Source organism: Micropterus dolomieu, linkage group LG14, assembly GCF_021292245.1.
Source record: "Micropterus dolomieu isolate WLL.071019.BEF.003 ecotype Adirondacks linkage group LG14, ASM2129224v1, whole genome shotgun sequence".
Taxonomy (NCBI): Eukaryota; Metazoa; Chordata; class Actinopteri; order Centrarchiformes; family Centrarchidae; genus Micropterus; species Micropterus dolomieu.
The window spans coordinates 26,525,440-26,548,461 of NC_060163.1; the positions used below are offsets into that span (position 1 = coordinate 26,525,440).

The window sequence follows — 23,022 nt, forward strand, 5'->3', positions numbered from 1 at the left end:
TCTAAGACTTTCTCTATGTACACAAAAGGCGTATTTCTCTCAAATATTGTTCACAAATCTGTCAAAATCTGTGTTAGTGAGCACTTCTCCTTTGCCGATATAATCCATCCCCCTCACAGGTGTGGCATATCAAGATGCTGATCAGACAGCATGGGGATTGCACAGGTGTGCCTTAGGCTGGCCACAATAAAAGGTCTTAGGCTGGCCACAATAAAAGGCCTTAGGCTGGCCACAATAAAAGGTCTTAGGCTGGCCACAATAAAAGGCCACTCGAAAATGTGCAGTTCCATCTCACAGCACAATGCCACAGATATCGCAAGTTTTGAGGGAGCGTGCAGTTGGCATTCTGACTGCAGGAATGTCCACCAGAGCTGTTGCCCGTGAATTGAATGTTCATTGCTCTACCATAAGCCATCTCCAAAGGCGTTTCAGAGAATTTGGCAGTTAGGGCTGAATGGTTAATTGCATTTGTGATATTATCGCGATGTAATAAAATTATGATTTTCTAATCGCAAATGCTGCGATTACACTCTAGTCACATGACACGCGAGAGTAAACCAGCCTGCATCAACTTTGCATGTTACGCTGCACCTTGCCTTCTTGTTGTACAAAGGCCTTAAGCTTGACCGAAACTTGCACAACATAAACTTTAGTGTCACACAGGAAATGAAAGTAGCAGCCGCCACTCGCGGGTAACTTGGTGGTGGTGGGTGAAATCGTCGGGGTTTGATGGACAGGAAAAATGCACAACAGAAAGACGTGTATTGTGGCAATCGGCGCCTGTGTCACGCACACAACCACCAGTCAGCCCAGGAAATATCTGTGAAACAGCGTTTCACGGGCAACCGCTCTGGTGGACATTCCTGCAATCAGCATGCCAATTGCACGCTCCCTTATAACTTGCGACATCTGTGGCATTGTGGATGTGAGATGGAACTGCACATTTTGGAGTGGCCTTTTATTGTGGCCAGCTTAAGGCCTTTTATTCACAAACATTACCACTAAGTACAGGGGGTCGTGTGTCCTGCCGAGCAGCTGAGCATCGGTTTGTTTTAACGTCAGCGCTGCATTTTGGGTTTAGGCCTTCAGTTTATCTGACAGGTGATGTGAGACCTACTTACTTTCTAGCCAGCTGAACGTTTCAAGAACAATGTTGATGAAAGTTCAGCCTTCCTCTGTTGTCACCCGAATGAACGATGGGGAGAAAAACGGGCGCATTCCTGCTCTGAGTTGAAGTTTTTAAAACCGTGCTCTGTGATTGCTAATGAAGTGCCGGCTGCACAAATGTTCTCAGAGGTGTCCTGATCTTTTTAGACATTTTCAGAGTTTATAAAATTGTTCTCCTGTGACGTACAACATCCCCACATCCTCAAAGTGTCTTTACTTTCCAAAAACAGTATGTCCTCTTGTGTCACAGATGAAAATGTCTTTACTTTGGGAAATGTCCTCACTCACAAGGTTCAAAAGTCAGATTTGTCCCCACACATATAGAGATGAGACACAAACACACATCCATTTCTCCGCCTCCACCTTTGGATTCAAGCAGAAGATTTATGATTACAAATATTAAAAAATGGATCTGATTAAACCTGTGTTTTCATTTTTCTCCACCTCCCCCTCACTTTCTATTCCACTCTCGCTCTTTCTTCTCTGTCTCTCTCTCTCTCTGGTTTCTTCTTCTTCCTGTCATCTCTGTTCAGGGAAGCTGACGGACACCGCCTCCTCCTCCTCCTCTTCCAGATCAGAGAGCCCCCAGCTCCTCAGTCCTAAAGAGGGGGTCACAGCCTACACCCACGCCCCCCCTTACACCATGCACATGTCCTCGCACGCCTTCAGGTAGGCAGTAATCACACGGTGGCAGCAGATTTCAGCCTTTATGGAAATAACTTCTTACCTGGAAGCCAGTCGGATCCCACCAGAACGAGACTTTTGAGACATTTGATTAGAGTCATTTAATAAACTAATGCAATTTTTAGGTAAACTAATAATAATAAAAATATAAACTATCAGTCATTTTCCAATAATATCCAATGTTTAGATTTCTGTCTTTAAATGACAGATTAATAACTGAAGTTTAAAATAAAGTTGCATAATGAATCATACACTTTCTGTTTTAGCATTTACAGTTTCCTTCACTTAAAATACCACATTAATAGCATGCTGCCTACAAATGTAATTAAATACCACCTTTTGTTATTACATGTTATGCGTTGGCAATCAGAGCTCTGCGGCTTAGATTTATTTAAACTTTTAGTTGACACAAATCTTAAATTGAAGCTCCCACAGACAGCTGGTCATCGGTTGATCCTACAATGAATAATGAACAAAATTCCTTCATTTAATTGTTCATTTTATGTCTGTTTTTGTGATGTAAACGTTTTTAACTTTGGCAGTTTGCTGCTTACTTTTGTACCAATTAAGGTTTTTCACTGGACTTGAACTACATAGATTTACGTACAAACTAGAAAAGTCGTTCTAAAAACTTTGACCGGCAGTGTATCTCTTTATTTAATGATAATAATAAAATACTATTAAAGTTTTTAGACTCCTGCATCAAAGCAGACCTCATTTATCCTCTCAGGAAAGGCAAGATCCCAAATTGTGCTGCAGCTCTGAAGAACAAATGAAACCGGTATAATATAATATGTAATCGGTACATATTAAAAGCTTTTATTGAACTATTCAACCCTACAAAAAAGGAGTGTAGAATGTTCCTGCAAAAACGAGGCACCTTAAAATGAAAACTGGGAACATATAAATGAGTTATGATTTACTGCTGCGAACGCTTATAACCCTCTGCAGCTACAGGAAGTAAACAAAGAGCTGCTCTCTGAAGGTCTTTTCAGAAGGTTGTTACATAAAACTGTTAAATTGTATTTCTGCAGCATGGAAACACCAGCAACAGCTAAAAATAGTGAAAAGCATCTTCAGCAATTTCACAGAGAAGTGTAGGAGGACCAGAGAGAGAGCTAGAGAGAGGAAGAGGAGGAGGGTTAGAGATTATGTCATGGTGGGATTGAATGTGAGCGGCAGCATGGCTTTGTGGTTTTTAATCATGCTTAGTGTCATCCTCTCTCTCTCCCACCTCTCTCTCCCCAGTGACAGCGTCATTCAGTTGATATGCGTGGCCAAGGGAACAGGCCTGGGGCTGGTCATCAAGGGCGGAGCTAACCGTGCAGAAGGACCAATGGTGTTGATTCAGGAAATAGTGCCTGGAGGAGACTGCCAGAAGGTCGGCGTCCTAGCTGAGCGCTGTAATAAAGAGAAGTGTTGTAATCATTTGGATTGTGCGACGTACACATCCCAACCTTTATCAATTTATTAATTAAAAGATAAACAAATCCAGCAAAAGCAACATCATTGCAGACTTAATCGTAACATTGTTTTTGTGTCAGAACTTTAACTTTATTGAAAGTTCATTCTTGACCTTGGAAACAGCAGCTAATGTTTGGCCAAACTCCAACAGGGCGGAGTCCGAATTGGCCTCCGGATGATCAGAGGCTGTTCCTGGGCCGAGGCTGGTCTAAATAGATTCTCAGCGTTAATGATCCTGTAGTGTGAGGGCTTTGCAGACAGAATCTGAAGGTCGCCCACTGGATTAGAAACCAGCAGCAGCCAATGAGAGCGAGCTGAGCAGGAAGCGTCCCCAGCGTAAAATGTATAAACCTGCTGATTCCCTCTTTTCAGCCTCGAGTTCATCCGGTTTGATTCTCTTCTTTAGTTTCTCTCCGCAAAACACAGCAACACACAAGATCAAGCAGGTGACGACGAAAGTCTGCCTCCATGTTAGTCTCTGAAGTCTTGTTTAATCACGCGAGATTCTTTGAGATCCCAAGTCCCTGGAACTGCAACTCTGAAACCGTTTAGTATAAATGACAAGTGTGTGGCAACAATATTAAAAATATAAACGCAATTTGAGCTTATTCCTAATTTGGTTTTTGCAGCGTAACATGTAAATGCATGTCTGACAATAAGAACAGGTTCATGAAACTAGTGTTGTAGTCAAGACCAAACCGAGACCAAGTCAAGACCAAGACCAGAGTTTATCCAGACCAAGACAAGACCAAGACTTTTAGGGGCTGAGACTGAGTCAAGACCAAGACCAGTTCCCCACATTACATGACACACAATAAAATGTGGAACAACATATTTTTAATTAGGGTTATTGGCTGGATTTGAAGCAACAAGTTTTACATCCAATCAAATTTAGGATGTTAACAAATAAAACAGACAATGCAAAAGCAATTTCTTGATATTCCCAAAGGTCTGACTGGTCTTGAAATAAAATCCCGAGTCCTCAATGTCCGAGATGAGTCCAAGACCATCAAAAAGTGGTCTTAAGACCGGTCTCGAGAACTACAACACTACATGAAAAAGCTGAACTCCATCCATCCATCGTCGACCACTTATCCTGCGTACAGGGTCGCGGGGGGCTGGAGCCAATCCCAGCTGACATCGGTCGAAAGGCGGGATACAACCTGGACAGGTCGCCAGTCCATCGCAGGGCCACACATAGACAAACACCCAGTCACGCTCACATTTACACCAAAAAACTGAACTTGTAGTTTCAAATTCTCATATTTCTGAGCAGATCTCTTGTGCATGTTGGCTTGGGTGAAAACGTCCATGGACCTTGTGGTGAGGTTAAACTTCTGGTAACAAGGTCATGAATTAACTTTAAATCTCTCCTTTAAGACAACAGCTCTGTCTGCAGAGCAAAATTGTGTGATTCAATCAAAAGCTGAGCTTAAATCAAATGAGAGCACATAAATAAGGTAAATAATAATAATTTAATTTCTTTTTTTCTGTGGGTGGGGATGGGGGGGTCCTGTTAAGGCAATGGTAGGGGAGACAGTCAGCTCCCACGGTCTACGCAGTATATATGTCACACCGCCTAGCCTACTCTCTAGTCTGTCCAGCCTGAAGCCAAACGCATCAAAACTCTGGGTTTTCCTGCCTTGTTGGTCTCAAAAAGGTCATTTCATCAACCTCAGATTGCTGGTGTTCCATGTGGGCTGAGTCAAAATCAAACCTTTGTACAAGGGTTCTACTTTTTTACTAAAAAAGCCAAATGTTGTGCTCTAAGAAACACAAAAGGTTGAACCCAAAAGTCACAAAAAAACCCAGTTTTTCTTAGTCCCAGTACCTCCGCTGGCACCTCGAGCACCAGGACCTGAACGTTTGTGCTGTTTCAGGACGGCAGGCTGCAGGTTGGGGACCAGCTGGTGTCCATCAACAAAGAGTCCCTGATCGGAGTGACGTACGAGGAGGCCAGGAGCATCCTGACACGCACCAAGCTCAGGTCCGGCACACCTGGAGACTTTCTCTAAGGGGTTAATACATTATTCAAGACACAAAAGAAACACGAACAGAGGAGTTTGGCTTGAAAATAAGATGCTGCTGGAATAAATGTGACAATAGCATTTAGTTATCAAGCGCCTTTACTATGGAATTCAGACATCACTTTTAAGGCCAGACTTAAGAATTTTCTGTTTGATAAGGCTTTTACTTAGGGCAGGGTTGAGCTAATTTTAAGTTATTAAATAGGTTTTATTATTTTAGTTTGTTGATTTTATCTTATGTTAAATCACATGCATTCTGTATTTTATTATACATTATGCTTATTTTTTCTTTTCAATTTATTTTTTAAAGTTTATTAGGACCATGTCTTTTGGTGATTTTGCTCTTTAAATAAAACTTGATTGATTGTTTGAATAGCTATTTATAAATGCGTGATCAAGATTGTGTGTAAAGTCAAAAACCTTATTTAGAAAGAGGCCTCATACCGCGTATGTGGATGGTTATGGATGTTTATATTTTATAGGTTCAGAAGTAATTACTTTAGAGTGAGTGAGAAATATACGTTGGTCATTCAGTATCTAATACGTAATAGGTTAGTTCCCAGGGTTCATGGGAATCCAAGGAAGATTAATTGAAGGGCAGCTGAACTCTGAGACACTTCGTCTCTCGTTCGAGAGACTTCTTCAGTTCTGACTGACTGGTTGGGAAACTCAGCCATTTAACCCCTGCGGGGTCGTCATCAAGATGATCGCTGGTTCGTTAGTGCTCCTGGCTGTATTAAGAACAGTTTTTGTGGTCGGTGCAGACACCTGAGGCCAAAGGTGAACCTTCCTTGGATATCCATGACCTGGGTGACTGAGAACCTTCACAGAGGGTTCATGGGAAATTCAGTCTTACAGAAGCTGCCAATGCTCTCGTTGTCTAAGAAGATGTTACAGTAAATATGGAAGTTAAAATGTTTATAAATGCTGAATTCACCAAAAATCTGAAAACAGCCCTGTGTGTTGTAGACCCGACCCCACGGTGGAAATTGCCTTCATCAGGCGGAGATCATCCTCCAGCTCCAGCAGCGGGCCTCACAGCCCCATCTCCCTCCAGGGGTCTGGCGGCGGAACTGGACCCCAGATGAGGCCCCCGGGGCTGGGCGCCATGCCTCCTCAGCCCACCGTGGTCACCAAGATCACCTCCAGCCGGAACCCTGCCTGTGAGACTCTGCCAGCAGTCAACGTCACACAGGTATGAGCTTCAGTACAGACCTGAGGTCCACACGAGGAGGGAGACTGAACTGTTTTTGTCTGGAATGAACTTTGTTTAAACCAAATATGATTAATTTGAGACATTACAAGTCAAGATTTACTGCTTTTCAAAGCCAAATTATTTTCATCACTCTTGTTTTCTTTAAAACCATTACCTGTGTAAAAGAGTTTGGTAGTTTGGCCGTTGCCATCTTGGTTTTTTGGAACAAGATGTGACCATATTTGGATGAGATGTTGGGGCTGGCTAGCTTGGCTAGCAATGTGCATCTGTAATTCACATTAACCGTGATATTAGATGGGATGCTAATTCTGGCTAATGACAAACAGGCTTAAAACCAAATGGACTTATCACTCCTACATTTTAGTTCTGTATAGCAGCTTTGCATGATTCAAAGTTCAGAAAAGTAAGTTTCTTTCTTATACTGTCTCTTCATGTAGGCCTTCATTTCAGCCTCTGTGTGAAACAAGCTGTAGATGCTCCTGTCTCTTTAAGGCCCCCCTCTCAAAGCCCACTGTCTTCTGATTGGCCAAGACCTGAAGCGTGTTACCAGGCTGTTGCTGAGTGGTACAGACAGACTGAGCGTTGCCGTGCAGAGCAAATGACCATATAAGGAACAGCGGCTCCATCTGGCTCCGTGTGTCGTATTACGGAGCCGTTGGTTGAAAAAGCTGTTGAAAACGTTGAAAGCGTTCAAAACAGGATGAAATCTGAGGTTTCTGCTCACAGGGATTTCTTATAAATGCTTAAGCCTCATTATTTGAAGCTTTGGCCATGTTTACCATGAACATCCAACATTATAACACTGTAGATAAGTCATCAAATGTGGAAAAGCTTAATAGGTCTCCTTTAAGATTTCATCAGAATTTTTTTTTGATTAAGTCACTTGGAACCTGTAGGGAAAAGCAGAGGGGTGAAGAGCAGGAATATCAGTGAGTCGATCAGCATCTCTCTGCACTGAGATGAGGTTGTGACACACATGAACGCACTCTTATCAAACCAATATTAATATGTTGTGTTAATGTTTGCAGGTGCGAGTGTCTCCGGCCAGAACCGAGCCGACTCAGGTCTCCTCCCCAGCAGAGAGCGACAGCATCCCTGAAACACACCCTGGTATGTTTCTGTAATTCTCTAATAACTAATCAAACGTAGTGCTACCGCTGTGAGAACACGAGCTGATTGGCTGATGGGGGCAAACAGCTGGTGGAGCTGATTCTTCAGTCCCTGCGGTTATACCGTCGCAGAAATCACCACTGTGGGTTTATCTGGCCTGAAACCCTACAGCTTCACCACCTGCAACATCGTTTGTGCTCTCAGTTACCCGCTGACGACCTAAAGAAGCGCCATCAAGTTCTGTAGTAAAAAAGCCCCTCATATCTGCAGTCTTAAGGGCCGTCAGCCAATCAGAGGCCAGAGGTCATGACACAGGAACTATACATCTATTCATATCTGCTTCTGTATCAGCAATAACTGCAGAGCGTGTGCGCAGAGGAGCTGCTGTATGCTGGGAGGTGTGAATAAAAGGACAGCCGGGAGAGGAGGCAGCAAGAGGGACAGATGGCGTGCGGTTTGCTGCCTGTTGGAGGAGGAAGTGAGGCGGGCGGGAGGTCTGGCCTACGATTGGTTTAGGAGTTGGGAAGCATCGTCCCGTCTCTGTGTGTGTGAGGGACGCTGAGGTCTTTCTCCATATGTGCGTCGCTGTGTTCGCCGTCTGACATCACACCCAAAGACCGAAATGACGGCGGTTGTTCAGGGCGTTTAGTAATAAAGGGAACCTCCAACAGTAAAGTCGTAAACCGGTTTGGAGGAATCTTTGTTAAGCAGTGGATTTTAGTGTTTAAATGGGAATCATTAAGAAATGTCTACCACCAGACGGACATCGCTTTGTGGTCGTTTTGTGTCCCTTTCTGTTGATTTCTTTATCAGTTATTATAAAAATAACATAGGGATTGATCATTATTAAATAAGTCCTTTAGGACACAAACTGTCAGACAATAGAACACGATAAAACAAAACAAATCCAAAAAATAAAATTATTTCGGAAAGAGTAGCGGCCTCCTGGCTCAACTTGGAGCTATGGTACGTAATGACGTTGTGTTTCAGTGCAATGACAGATTAACATTTTGGGTTAGCTTAACTTGCTTAAAAGAGTTTAACCTTGTACAAATAATTTACAACTAATTTAGATAATGTGGCTGAATATTAGAACATTCAGAAGTGAACTGACGGTAATATCTGGTCGTAAAAGCCACCAAACAAGGCGATGGTTAGTGCCGTCTCCATTTCCAAGCTCTGTGCTTCACTTTTATTGGCCATTTGTGTGATTTTGTGGGGCAAATATAAACACAGGTGAACTCTCTGACCTCAGCTCTCACCTAAACAGGAAATACATGCTTGAATTCATCAGTCACACAGGACGGAGGACACAAGCTGCACTACCTGTGACTCCAGACAGTGTTTGGAAGATTTCTTGCTCCGTTAAATATCTGCCCCACCCTTCAGTTGACACTTAACGCACAGGTGTTAATCTGCACTGGCTCTGCTTTAACACGGTGAAGGTGAAAATAACGGAGGCGTCTGACGAACCACATCCCATTTACACTCCTTCCTCCACATTCCTGCACACGTCGTCTACACGTGGAATATATCTGCATGTGAAGTGTGGCTGGTGTAAAAAACAGTCCTGCCCTGCAAGGTGATGTGAAAACGTGGACATTCATCATGTATAAATCATTATTCCTGCAGAATATAATCTAATCTACATGTTATCTCAGCCAGTAACATGTTTCAGATTGAAGCTTTATTAATGAATGAAACAGAAACATTCTTTGGGTTCTGCTGTAGATTTCAGAGCGTGGCTGCTGTTTAAAGGAGAGCAGGATTCAGTTTGTCAGATGTCATTCAGCTGCATTATTCTCTACAGTCAGAGGTGGAAAGAGTATAAAAATATTCTACTTAAGTAAAACTATGATTACCCTGATGAACCTTTGCTTAAATACAAGTAAAGTTACCTGTTTAAAAATCTACTCAATGAAAAGTAAATAGTAGCTCATTTAAAATTTACTCAGAGTAAAAGCTTTTTTAACCTCCCCAAAAATAACTTATTTATATTGATTTAATATCTTATTTACCCCGTGACCCTGTACACAGGATAAGCTTATTTACACAGGATAAGCTTATTTAATTAAATTGCACTCTTTTGTGATTTGATAAGGGAATAAAGCCATGTGGCGCTTTCAATTTCAGTTTGTTTGACAGATAAAAACAGTGACATTTAATGTTACAATGGGAAGTTTGAGAATGTTTTCGCTACATTAAGAAACCGGTGAAACAGATTAGACTGTGGCGGGCCGCACTGGACTGGGAAAACAGGAAACACTGGACTGTAAATGAAGTCATGTACTTATTTACATTAAAAAGGTGGTAATTTTAATGTCACAAGCGTTAGTATAATAAATAACTAGCTACCAGCAGGTTGCTAATGCCAACCAACATTGTCATGCACCGATGTCTCTTTGGCCCTTATTTTTAACCACCAATGGAAGTTGGCTATTATTTCACTGACCTCAACATCAGGGGTCCTCAACTACATTTGTTCTAAGCAAAATCAGAATCAGAATCGGGTTTATTTTCACAGGTACATTTTCACATATGAGGAATTTGCCTCGGTATGAATACAGTACATGAATAAATAGAAATATAAATATATAAAAAATTTGCCTACTGTTTAATGTTTTCAACTTTTGCAAAAAGTAAAATTTTTATTAGCTTATATCAGTGTGAAGAGAGTCCTTAAAAACATGGTAGGCCTAAATCCATAATGATAAATCTAGACAGGCCTACTTAACTACAAGACCTGCAGCCGAGGAGTTCACTGAGGAGTGATAGTTATTGTAAATGTAACTCTGATTGGCATGATTTATAAATCAACCAGTTTTGATGCTATTATGCAGCTGCGCCGTTATTGTGCATGAGATACCTGTAGTTACTATGGTAACAGCAGATGCATTTTAATGCCACAGGGCAGTTACTGGTATTCTCCATAATTATGTCAGCAGTCATGATCTGACTTTTTGCTGCAGACAACATGAGGTACAGGAGGAAGATACATGCCTTTGGTGTGAGAGACCCGGGTTCAATTCCCCACTGTGACACATCCACCATGTGTCCCTGAGCAAGACACTTAACCCCTCTTTATCTAACAGCTCGCTGTGTCTGCTGCTGCTGACTGTTGCATTACTCACTGCAACATTTCAAACTGCTCCGCTGTCAGAAAACTGTTGAAAATGACGTTTGTCTTGTTGTGTAGCTGCATTTTTGATGAATAAGAGCTGACGTAACTGAGGATGTTTAGGGCTCCAAACTCTCTTTTTCACTACCTTCCCAAAACTCATAATAGGTAGCGCTAACATCCTTCACCAGCAGCTCACTGATAAGGCTGCCTGCAGACAGTTCATTGGCAGTTCATTTTTACTTTTAGAGCACATTAACAGCAATAAAAAAAGACTCATGAACTGGTCTGAGTGTGAACTATTACTGTATGTTGTTGCTGTCTTATGTGTGCAGTGCTGTGAAAACCAGTTGATGGTCTGCAGTCATGTTGTTCTGTTTGTACCCGACAATGATAGATGAGCGTACTTTTGAAAGTGTGGCTCTGTCTCCGTCTGCAGAGGCCGTCAGCAGCCAGCCTCCTCAGAGGAGATGCTCCCTCAGCACCAGCTGCCGCCTCAGACTGGAGAGGGTGGAGCAGGTGGGTGTGTTTGTTATCGCTCATTTATTTGTTAAATTATAGCTTTCAGTCCTCTGAAACACTGAAACATGATCCTGGGGAACTCATTAGTGCTGACACGGTCAATTAATCAATTGGTTGATTTACAGAAAATAAATTAAAAAACAATGTTGATATTTAATAGTTGAGGTAACTTATTTTTCAAAACTAAGTCAGTTCTGAAAATAATGATTCGCTGCAGCTGCAGTCCAAATGCTGCGTTAATGAAAGTAACAAACTGTTTGAATTCTTTATTGTGTTTTAGGTTTAGGTTTAGGTTTAAGCGGAGATACAGGGTTTTATTTGGATAGTGACAGAATACATTCAGGGCGTCACCACTGTGAGCTGATTATTGATCTGTGTGTGTGCAGGCTCTGGATCTGCTCGGGCTGAAGCCCACAGAGGCTCAGCAGCAGGCGCTCAGGTCCAGACTTCAAGCCGATCCAGCCGGGACGGTGGCCTTCACGGGTAAGACTGCAACACTCAAATCACAAAACCCCCTAACCCTGAATTAACCTCGGTAACTTTTAGTTTGTTTTTCCTCTTAACCCTTTCAGTCCCAAGAGCTGTCCTACTTCCTCCATGTTGTACTTGCAGTATAATGAACCATTATGTTTTTATTACCTTAGAATGAGACATTTCTATCTACATTGAATTTGTACAAAGAAGAACAACAGCAACTAACTAACTAACTAAGTAGTAGTGGTAGTAGTTGTCTGGTTTATTAGAAGCAAGAAGAGAAGTGAAATTTGGACAAAGTCAGGAGCACACGTATTATTTAGCTCAGAGCCGACAAAGCGTGTCGGCCATCGTAGCTTCTCCTGCTCGCTTGCAATGGGAGGGGTGAGAGGTGACTGATGGTGCATTCATGTGGCGTCAGAATATAATCAGAATATTTGCCTCCTTAAATCTTCATTGAAAAAATATAAATAAAGTCTACATGGGGCACAAAGAAGTATACAGAACTTTGATTCGTACAAAATCACATATTGCATATTTTGCAAACGTGTAATTTGTAATTTGTAGTATTGCGGTTATTTTGCCATGTAGAGTGAACTAGATGTCTGCGTGTTGTTTATGTGCTTGGATAATACTAAGTCGGAAGAACTACTTCACAACTTGGTAAATGGGATCATCCGAGGAGCAAGTGAATGCACGCTGGTTGCAATTCACAACCCTCACCAGTCGTTCTTCCGATTGTGTTCCGTGTTCATGTGCTCTTAAGTCTGAATGTGGAATCAACATGGACGCTACTACAAAGATGTGTTGGATTATCATTATCAGAGCAGATAAATGTAGCGACGAAACGCGCTCTGTAGAGCAGTTTGTCCGTTTGGGTTACTGTAGAAACATGGTGGCGCAACATGGCGACATAAGAGGACCCGCGGTGTCTGTAGATAGAAATGTCTCATTCTAAGTTAATACAAACGGTTCATTATTTAAGGTCTTTACACACCACTGAAAACGTCGTTATGGATATTATATTGCATTTCTGTCAATAGATCCTTCTAAATATTCCACACTGAACCTTTAAGCCTTCAGTACCGTTATAAACCCAAGTCCTGAGCCGTCAGGACTTTTCTCGTTAGCTTCAGGTGTTTCTGTCACAAAAAGCGTTTCCTGACCAACGCCTGGAACACCTGTGAATAATCCATAAAACCAATCAATAACTAACAAACAACACAGCGACCTCTTTACAGCCTCTTCCTCCATTATAAGGAGATTGGGGCGCAGCCAAACTTTAATTTGAACAAGCCTCTTAGAAACTCCATACCAACAAGCAGGACTTTGACTTGTAATGCAGTATTTTTATCTTGCAACTTTTACGCAAATTCATCCAATTCTCAAGTTATCTAAACTCTCGAAGGCTGCATTCAGACTGCAGGCTAAAGCCTAATAGTCCTTGTGTGACCTATTTGACCTATTTGACCACCTTTATCTGTCGTTAAACTGCATCAGTAACCGAAATGGATACTAAAACCATGAAACTAGAATTCAGAATATTTGTTCTTGTGTTTTGTACGCTGTGTTCACAGATTTTGAGGGCCTGATCAGGGAGCTGTTCACGCCTCAGCTGGAGGAGTTGACCGTCACCCAGCCGGGGTCGAGGTTCACATCTGATGACCTGTCCAGTTTGTTGGAGTCACCCACAAACCCGCTGGTACGAACTCACAGCAGCACTGACCCTTAAAAACACAATGAACAGCAAAAACAGCGAATCACACAACAGCTAGTTCTGTGATCTGCCACCTCTGAAGTTTAGGTCTGAACCAAAACCAGGAGCTTGTTAAGGACCATGCAGAGCGAACGACGACGCAGCGAGTCTTGTAGCTAACTGAGTTGTGGGGTAGCAATCTGCTGTTAAAGCTGCTGCTGTGAAGCTAACAGCAGAGAAGGTGAGACGGTCCCAGAGCCAGCAAAACAAGAGAACATGGTAAATAATGTTCAGTTAATGATCAGTGTTTCCCAAAGCTCAAATAAATTACCTTTTACTGTCACAGAGGAGCAAAGAAACCAGAAAATATTCACATGTGAGAAGCTGAAATCAGAGAATTGGGACGTGTTTTCTTTAAAAAAATGACTCAAATCTAATAATCAATTGTCAAAATAGTTGGAGATTAATTTAATAGTTTTAACTAATCGATTAATTGACTAATGGTTACAGCTCTAAACAGCAGCAGGCTTTCGTGAACTAGAAAGCAAGCTGAATTAAAGACGAGTCGTTTAACGTTACCTGACACAAACATCATGGCTGGAGCGGTGTTGTGCGGCGGTGTCCGCCACTTTGTTTGTTTCCCATTTACAGAGGCATGGCTGAGCACAAACACTGGATTGTTTTTCAGCAGACACACAATGCGGTCAGCTATCGGACCGCCAAGAGACATTATCTGAATCTGATGAAAAACATGTGTTGGATTAGACTCGCTGACTCCACCTTAAACTGGTGAAATTTGGACTTCTGAGCTTCCATCTTTATCTCTGCTTGGCTATTATCTGCACAAGCAGTGCAACAATACATGAAACCCTCAAAAGCTTGTTATGTTCTGCACTGCAAGAAGAACAAAGAAAGCAGAATATATTTGTAATTTGTGCAAACATAAAATTACTCTCACAGTAACAGCTGAGGCACTGAAACGTTGGTGTGCAGTCATTTAGAACAAGAAGGGAATGCTAAACTATATTTAAAAACAAATGCTGTTTCACAAACTCTTTCTTACTGTAACAACTAACACGAATCAGACTCAATGAATGTAAAGAAATAACAGTATAAAAGTGTCCTCATGCAGGAGTGTGATCAGATCCCTGTCCTCCTCGTGTTTGGTCATTAGCTGGTGTGATGCTCTGGTATGCCGGTTCCGACCGCTCAATGTGGACACTCCAACATCGACCTGTTGACGCGTGACCCATCCTGTCAGCCGGCTGTAAAGATTTTCTACACCGCCAGAGTCACACGGGCATCCGACCGATAATCAATCGCAGCCTGAGGGCAACAAGCAGCAGAAACAGCTGTTCATACTGAAATGAGATACAGCAGGACAGAACGTGATAAACCTCATGGTCCAAACCAGCAGTGACGAGTCCTGAGTCTCCTTTTCAGCTGAGCCGTATAAACTATTAAACCCATCAGTGAGCTTCACTGCTGCGCCGGGTCACATGTTCCTTCATCACCGCGAACACACACACTGTAGGTTATTCTGACTCTGAACTACAGCACCACATGTGGATTCATCCGCCGCTGAAAGTAGTCCCCAACAGATGGTCTACTTCCTCCTGTTTGTGTGATAGAAACCACAATGTTTGAAGAAGTTACTGAGCCTTTTTAAACATGAAACTATAAATCTGTGAGAAGTCTTCAGCAGGAACCGATGGGCTCGGAGCTGAGAGCTACAGATTTTTGACAGGTTGTTGGTTTGAGTCTAAAGATGAGATATGGTGATAATGACTATAATAGAGAACAGAGAACAGCACCGAATGTAACCTGAACTTAAAAATGTGATTTAAAGTTATTGAGAAGTCCTTGAAGTGGATGTCCTGGTGACTGTAGACATTGCTTCAGAATTACGTTTTAAAAGGGATTTATAAACGCACAAGAAACCGAATCATTGTTTAACCCTTTAATGTCCATTAAAGCCAGATAATAATAATATTTTATTTATTATTTAGATAAATAGCTTTAAACAGTAACGGCTGAAGTTTCAGAGGGTTTATTCATAGGGTAATTAAAAATAATACCTGTATTGAAAAATGTATATTTCCATTGGTCGGGTATTACTAATGTTGTGGGGACAGAAATCTGTTTGGACATTGTAGGGACTCGCCTCCCTTATGGGGACAAAATGCAGGTCCCCTTTATGTAAATCATTAAATTTTAGGGTGAATATTCAGTTTAAGGTTAGAGGTTAGGGGTCAGGTTTAGGCAAGTAGTGGTTATGGTGAGTCTCCAGGGATTGAATGTAAGTCAATGTAATGTCCCCAAAAGTGATGGAAACATGACTGTGTGTTTGTGCAGCCGTCGCCGTCGGACTCGGAGGACCTTGAGGAGATGGAGCGGCTGAGGAAGGAGCACATCGAGGCTCTGAGGGAGATCAAGAGACTTCAGGTAAAACACACCTGTGTCAGGATGTTTACTTCCAGCGAGATAACGTCATGTTTTTCTCACCCAATCAATTGAATTTCAGTGTTTTTTAAAAAGTTAAAATAAAAACAGTAAAGGCCAAGTCATATTTCCTGGTGACTCCATACTTCTTCAGGAGCAGCTGATCGAGTCTCAGAGAGTTCACCATCAGCTGGAGGAGGAGCTCAGCAAGGTCAAACAGGTGAGTCACACCTGCAGTAATTATTCATATTTTGTTACTATCAGTTGTTGAAGTACTCCATGAAGTACAATTTCAAGGTATTTGACCCTTTATTTGAGCAATTCTTTTTTATACAACTGTATACTTTATATACACCTCATTGATTGACCAGAGAAAGTGTTAAAGATGAAACTACCAAGACAGTTTATAATAGAAGCTCCACATGCTACAACATGAAATACATCAGTTATAATTTACATATATACACAAAATTATAAATGCAACACTTTTGTTTTTGCCCCCATTCATCATGAGCTGAACTCAAAGATCTAAGACTTTCTCTATGTACACAAAAGGCCTGTTTCTCTTAAATCTGTCTAAATCTGTGTTAGTGAGCACTTCTCCTTTGCCGAGATAATCCATCCACCTCACAGGTGTGGCATATCAAGATGCTGATCAGACAGCATGGGGATTGAACAGGTGTGCCTTAGGCTGGCCACAATAAAAGGCCATAGGCTGGCCACAATAAAAGGCCACTCCAAAATGTGCAGTTCCATCACACAGCACAATACCATAGATCACAAGTTTTGAGGGAGCGTGCAGTTGGCATGCTGACTGCAGGAATGTCCACCAGAGCTGTGGCCCGGGAAATTAAATGTTCATTTCTCTACCATAAGCCGTCTCCAAAGGTGTTTCAGAGAATTTGGCAGTACATCCAACCGGCCTCACAACCGCAGACCACGTGTAACCACACCAGCCCAGGACCTCCACATCCGGCATCTTCACCTCCAAGATGGTCTGAGACCAGCCACCCAGACAGCTGCTGCGACAATCAGTTTGCATAACCAAAGAATTTCTGCACAAACTGTCAGGAACGTCTCAGGGAAACTCATCTGCATGCTCGTCGGCCTCATCGGGGTCTCGACCTGACGGCAGTTTGTCTTCGTAACCAACTTGAGTGGGTAAATGCTCACATTCGGTGGCGTTTGGCACACCCAATACAGTGAAACTGCACATTTTGGCAAAGGAGAACTGCTCACTAACACAGATTTTGACAGATTTGTGAATAATATTTGAGAGAAATATGCCTTTCGTGTACATAGAGACAGTTCTTAGATCTTAGAGCTCAAGATGAATGGGGACAAAAACAAAAGTATATGTCAATGAGGTGTATATATAAATATATATATATTACTATAATCTATTAAAACTATAATCTAAGTACATTTGGTGATAATTCTCATGCACCATCTGATCTCAAGGTCCTCTTTTTCCAGAGCTTTCCACTGCAGGTCTTTGTATTATCTCTGTACATATGTAGTTTTTCTGTTATTTAGTCTACCCTCATTGAAATGGGATGGACAAATTAACAGAAACACCTGTCAGTCTAATGCAGCACATTTACATTTACATTTACTCATTTGGCAGACATTTGGCATTGTTGTTTCACAAATGTAAGTCGCTTTGTATAAAAGCGACTTACATTTGTGAAACAACATACAAGCATCAACAAAGCATCAAATACAGCAAGAGATCTACAACTGACCATACATATTAGGAAGAGCAGCAGTAAATACAAATAAGAGCTAATAGCAACACAGCAGCTCTCTGAAACCTTTTACCTTCATGAAGGGAGGATTGATTGCAAGTAGACTACATTAGTTTTAGCTGGGTTGACCTACTGTAATAAACAGTGAATACCCATAAGTGTGTAAGTGCGTAGAGAGGGCCTAAGTTCCTCCCTTTCGCTTCCGCCGTGAAACTGTAAAGTACCATTTAGTTTTGTGTGGAACCGCTCGGTAAACTATCCTGAACTAAACTGAAGAAGCCTCTTGGATGAGAGACAAAACGTCCTTGAGTCCAGTTGCTCTTGATTTAAACCCTCGTCGGTCAGCTGTGACCTGGATGACACATGACCTCAGTGAACTTCATCTCTCGTCTCGCACAATATGCATCACCATCGAGGCTGTCAAAGTGTAAAAACCGTGCCCATTCAATTTACATTATCTGGATATTTATTGATAATTCTGTCCATTTTAACATGTGCTACAAAGACGTCATCTTTAGACTGACTCACTCCTGCACAGCTGAAACGTTTCTTCCATGAGCTGCTGGTTGAAATCTCACCACAGGATGAACAAACATTTAATTTTCTGCCGAAGTGAAGAGTACCCTCTCGAGAGTACCCTTCAACTGCTACAACATTCATAAAGTGTAATTCATGTTGCCGTCAGTGTTCAGGACGCCGTCGTGTGGACTGTGCGGTGGGTTTGTTGTGTTTCTGCAGTCGGCTTCATCTGGTGGGAGGGGGTGCGTGGGTGTTTGAAGGGGTGCTTCTTTCAAAATAGATGAGCAGGTGAAGCTTTACGCACACCTACACACACATACACCCTTTAACTGGGACTCACACAGCAGCAGGCAGCACTGAATCTTTTTTGGGCTCCTTCTTGTGTTTGTTCGCTGTGATTCACAGCTGAAGGGTCTCGGCCTCTCTGACTCCCACTCTCCTGCCTCTCAACTTTCACTCTGTTGCATAAAGCGATCAATATCTACATTTAGACGCGGCCAACAGATGTACTGCAACAACAAAGACTCAGCCGGGACATTTCCTATCTGTGTTTTGGACCTGAGGATTAGAAACAGGGAGGGTTAGCTTCATGTTTCACTTTCATGTATTTCCTGCACGTATTTTCAGCTGCAGCCGGAGGAGGAGTCTTTCATGCACCTACTGTATCTCCCGTCTCCTCTTCAACACTTGCTTTACTATGTTTTTTATCTGTAAATCATCATTATTTATTGATCTAAATGTAATACTTCCTGCAAAGTAAAGCAGCTCTCAGCAGCACATGGAGGTGTGGGTTTTTTGTCCAGCTGAATCAAAGTAACCAAAGACTTCCACCCTCTTAGCGACAGCTGAGTGCACAATGTACATGTAATTACTGCTGCTGTACTCTGACGATTGAAAAACGTTTGAGCTTTAAGCCAAATATAATTCTGTGGTTTATCAGTGAGCTACGCTGCAGACTGGAGTCTCTCTCTCTCGGGTGATGAACTGATCATAGGTCAGATCTCTGCTCTCTCTCTAGATTTAATGCTTGACCTCAATGTTATTGACTGTGTAGCTGCTGAGGCTGCTTTGACATACAGTATGCTGCCGTTGACCTTTGACTGTCTGCTGTAGTGGAAAATGTTGTTAGTAACTATTAGATAGAAGTTTTCCTCGCCATCCAAATGAATGCAGAAACCATGAATGTTGAGCAGCAGTGTTAACTTTCTCTCAACAACCACGGCTCTGACTCCCTGGCGTTTAAAAACTGGGGGGTAGTTGGTAGTGGTGTTTTGTAGAGCCCGACCGATGTGGGATTTTTATGTCCGATAGCTGATATTCTTTTTCACCTTTATTTAAAGAAACGCATAACATAAACAAAGATCATCCCTAACATTTGTTATGTTGAGACTTCACCAAGATACCGTGACATACATACAGTTTAAAAATAAACTTTTCTTGTTAGCAATAGTACTTTGAACAAAAGTACAACAAAATATATTAATGTTTTGAGTCAAATGGTATAAAACTACAGAAAACATTTATAAAATATCTGATTTATTATAAATTATAGAGTACTACTACTAATGAACATTAAATTAAATAGTGTATGTATTAACTATAAAAAATACCAATATAGTACTACTACTAAAAATAACAATAATACCATATATCGCCTCTCATGTCAGTGCTATCATAATAATGATACAGGCAAATAATTAAATATGATACAGTGACGCAGAGGAAACGCTTCCCTTGATTTAATCTAATACTACATGACTGTCTACAACCAGGACCTGCTACTGTGTGTTAGATACTTGTTCAGCTCACATTTATTCGTAAGTCCCCTCTGGTAACTGAACACTAAAGTTTAATGGCACATTAAAGTTAGCCTCCTCCACTGATAAACACGGCATTAGCTTTGTTTCTAATTTAGCAACAGGCAGCGTTATCTGCTGTTGGCAATGTTAGAAAATATTTAGAAGTAATAAATGAGAGAGAAATGAGAGGATCGGTCGCAAGAACACTGCTGAGCCTGAAAAACGGGAGGGTTAGCAAGTCTGGTCTCAGAAGAGGAAAAGTGATGAGGGCTGTTTTTATTAATATTTCAGTCATGTAATTGACGTGACAAAAGACCAACTCACCGGGAACACTGAGCTACCAGGAGTTCCTCAGACTGCAGTCAGCTGGTGTTTTATTCTGTGGTGCTGCAGCGTTGTTAACAGCGCGCCCTCTGCTGGGCAAACTATGCAACACTCATGACATGAGGGAAGGATCCGACTCTCTGTTTCTGATTTTTAATAGTCATATTGGCTGTTATAAACGCGGATGCAGGTAGCATATATCGGCCGATAATATCTACAAAACGATAAATCGGTTGGCCTCTAGCGTTTAGTTTTTTTGACCGTATCAGCAGACAAAAATGTCCCTATTGGACAATTCTACAAAAACCTGGATTATCTTCAATTTTCTCTACAATTCCTCCACATGCAAACCACAACACGGTTAAAGTTCAACAATCGTGGTCACGGTTAATAAAAAGGCAAACATGAACTGAAGGTCTGTAACAGAATCAGAGCCGGTACTGACCTCCTTGCGGCCCTAAGCTAAATTCTGCTATTGGACCCTCCTGTACCTGCCTGTAGAAAAATCCAGTGGTGGTTTGAATGGACCTGTGCACACTAACTCAGTCCTCCTTGGGTGTGATAAGACTGGGGGCCAATCTTCTGGGCCATTTGGTGGAGCAGCAACTTTTCCATTGTACATCTCTGGCTGTGTGTACAGGCTGAAGCTGTATGTGGATCAGCTGTGCTTGTACTGAGTGATGATCCAACATCTACTCTACTGACAAACTTCAGCACAGCCCCTGTAAAATATAGATAACAATACTTGACAATGTCATCAGCTGCATCAGTCCCATTCAAACTGGCTCCCCCAGGTTTCTTTTAATACATTTTCAAAGGTAAAATATTATTTATACCATGACTTGGCTGAATATGTGATGCTTATGATTTACTGAGAGATGTGCATCCATATTATCCAGTCTGCCAAGCTAATCAACATTTTAATTATCAATATTCAATGTCACTTCACAGCTCTCCATCTTGCATTAGTCCAAGGTTGTATCTAATCCTTGACTGAGAGACAGATAATCTTGTTTTTATATCATGTGCGACTATGAGGATTGCCATGCGGAATGCGCGTGTTTCATTTTGTACATGCGCATATGAACGCATGTTCGGATATCTTTTCTGAGCTGCAGTTTATAAACACCGTTGCCCGTCAGTGTTCATCAAATGTAATAAATAGTTGTATTTCACTATAATATTGTTCAAACACAAAGTCTGGCAAAGACACAGACAAAGAGATGCGCTGCACAGCTGGGTTGGCAAGACAGCGTTGGCTTTGCTTTTCAGACCCGTGGGTTCCTGGTTGGGTGTGACATGGAGGCAAAAATAGTTTAACTTTAGCACTGAAGAAAAAAAGGTTTCAGGTTTCTGATACAAGTCAGAGAAGTGCAGGTTAATAAAAGGAGACATGAGTCTGTTTCTGTGATGGACCGCTGAAGTCCAGCCAGGCTGCGACGCATCACGACCCAGATTACAGCTACCTGACTGTCAGGTGTTCTTCAGGCTCTGCATATTTATTGAGCCAGTCCACACGAGCTGGCGACCTTTAATCCTCCTTCACGACTGATTCCTGAGTACCTGCACTTTCTCACAACTACTAATTAATTATTACTTGAAGGTGTTTCCGTTCTATGCTCTAGGTGTAGCCTTCATCAGACTTGGTTGTTCTTGTGTTTGTTGTGGAACATTTTGGCTATTTTAAGTAAATTGGATCACTGGACTATGCAGTTATAAAATACATTTGACTTTTTGTTCAGTGGAATTTCCTTTAAAGCAGGTTAGTTGTTGACTCAGCAGCAGCAGCAGCCTCTCAGTTGCCCTTTTAAAGTTGAACTAATTTTTGTTTTCTGAGATTCAGTAGATATCTCATTGCTGTTTGTTTTGACTACTCTGTGAAAACTGTAATTACCAAAAAGAAGAAATGTAAGTTTGGCTTTACAGTGAGTCTCATGAATCTGCAGCTCTCCAGTTCCGCTTCACTCTCAGCGCTCTCAGAGAGCCATTTCCAGAGAAGAAGCGGCTCAGCAGCAAACAGCAGCTGGTGAACATAGTGCAGCATTTAGCAGCTAAAGAGCCAGATGTTTCCCTCCGGAGCTGGTGGAGACCAAACACAGAGCTAACAGAGAGCGAACACTGGACTCAGCTTCATCAGGTGACACAAATACAACTCCCCATGATGCATCGTGTTGCTCTGTAGCTGATGGAGGTGGAGATGAAAAGCTGGTTCCGCTGAAAATCAGTTGTAGCAGCTTTAAGTTACATGAATTCATGATTATAAGTTCTGTGGAATTGCTGTCGATCACTGGTACTGATATTGTGTATAAATGGACCGAGAACAGGTGATGGACAGCGTGCCGGTTTTCTCTGTACTTTAACAGTCTGAGTTTTTGATTTTAAAGCACCTGTCAAAACTTCTGCAAAATGAAGGTAGACCTGAGAAGAACTCCTGAATAACCTAAAGTGCATTTAATATCCTTTCCTCTGAGGGTGGCATTTCACCGGCGCTGTCATGGCTTTCAGTGAAATCAGCAGCTTAGCGATGGAGACATTACATTAGTGTTACATAACAACCAAACAAAGCAAGAAACTGCCATAAATGGAAATGTGAACGTCATTTCTCAGTGAGCTCAGGAGCAGAAAAACCTCAGACTGTCAGGTTCGGGGTGGAAACAGGACCAGACGCCGCTCTTTGTTCTGCCAGGCTGTACAGCTTGTGCACAGTGAGGG

The 23,022-nt window shown here is 41.9% G+C and overlaps 1 protein-coding gene across 1 annotated transcript in view; it reads left to right on the plus strand.

Annotated features, from left to right (window-relative positions):
* The window catches only part of stxbp4 (syntaxin binding protein 4), a 64,051-nt gene that overhangs the window by 24,301 nt on the left and 16,728 nt on the right, over nt 1–23,022 (plus strand). The window contains exons 8-17 of the mRNA XM_046068870.1: nt 1,790–1,836; nt 3,100–3,232; nt 5,196–5,302; nt 6,312–6,537; nt 7,587–7,668; nt 11,226–11,305; nt 11,695–11,791; nt 13,360–13,484; nt 15,834–15,923; nt 16,075–16,140. Of these exons, the coding sequence (XP_045924826.1) occupies nt 1,790–1,836; nt 3,100–3,232; nt 5,196–5,302; nt 6,312–6,537; nt 7,587–7,668; nt 11,226–11,305; nt 11,695–11,791; nt 13,360–13,484; nt 15,834–15,923; nt 16,075–16,140 (1,053 nt within the window). The remainder of the gene's footprint in view (nt 1–1,789; nt 1,837–3,099; nt 3,233–5,195; nt 5,303–6,311; nt 6,538–7,586; nt 7,669–11,225; nt 11,306–11,694; nt 11,792–13,359; nt 13,485–15,833; nt 15,924–16,074; nt 16,141–23,022) is intronic.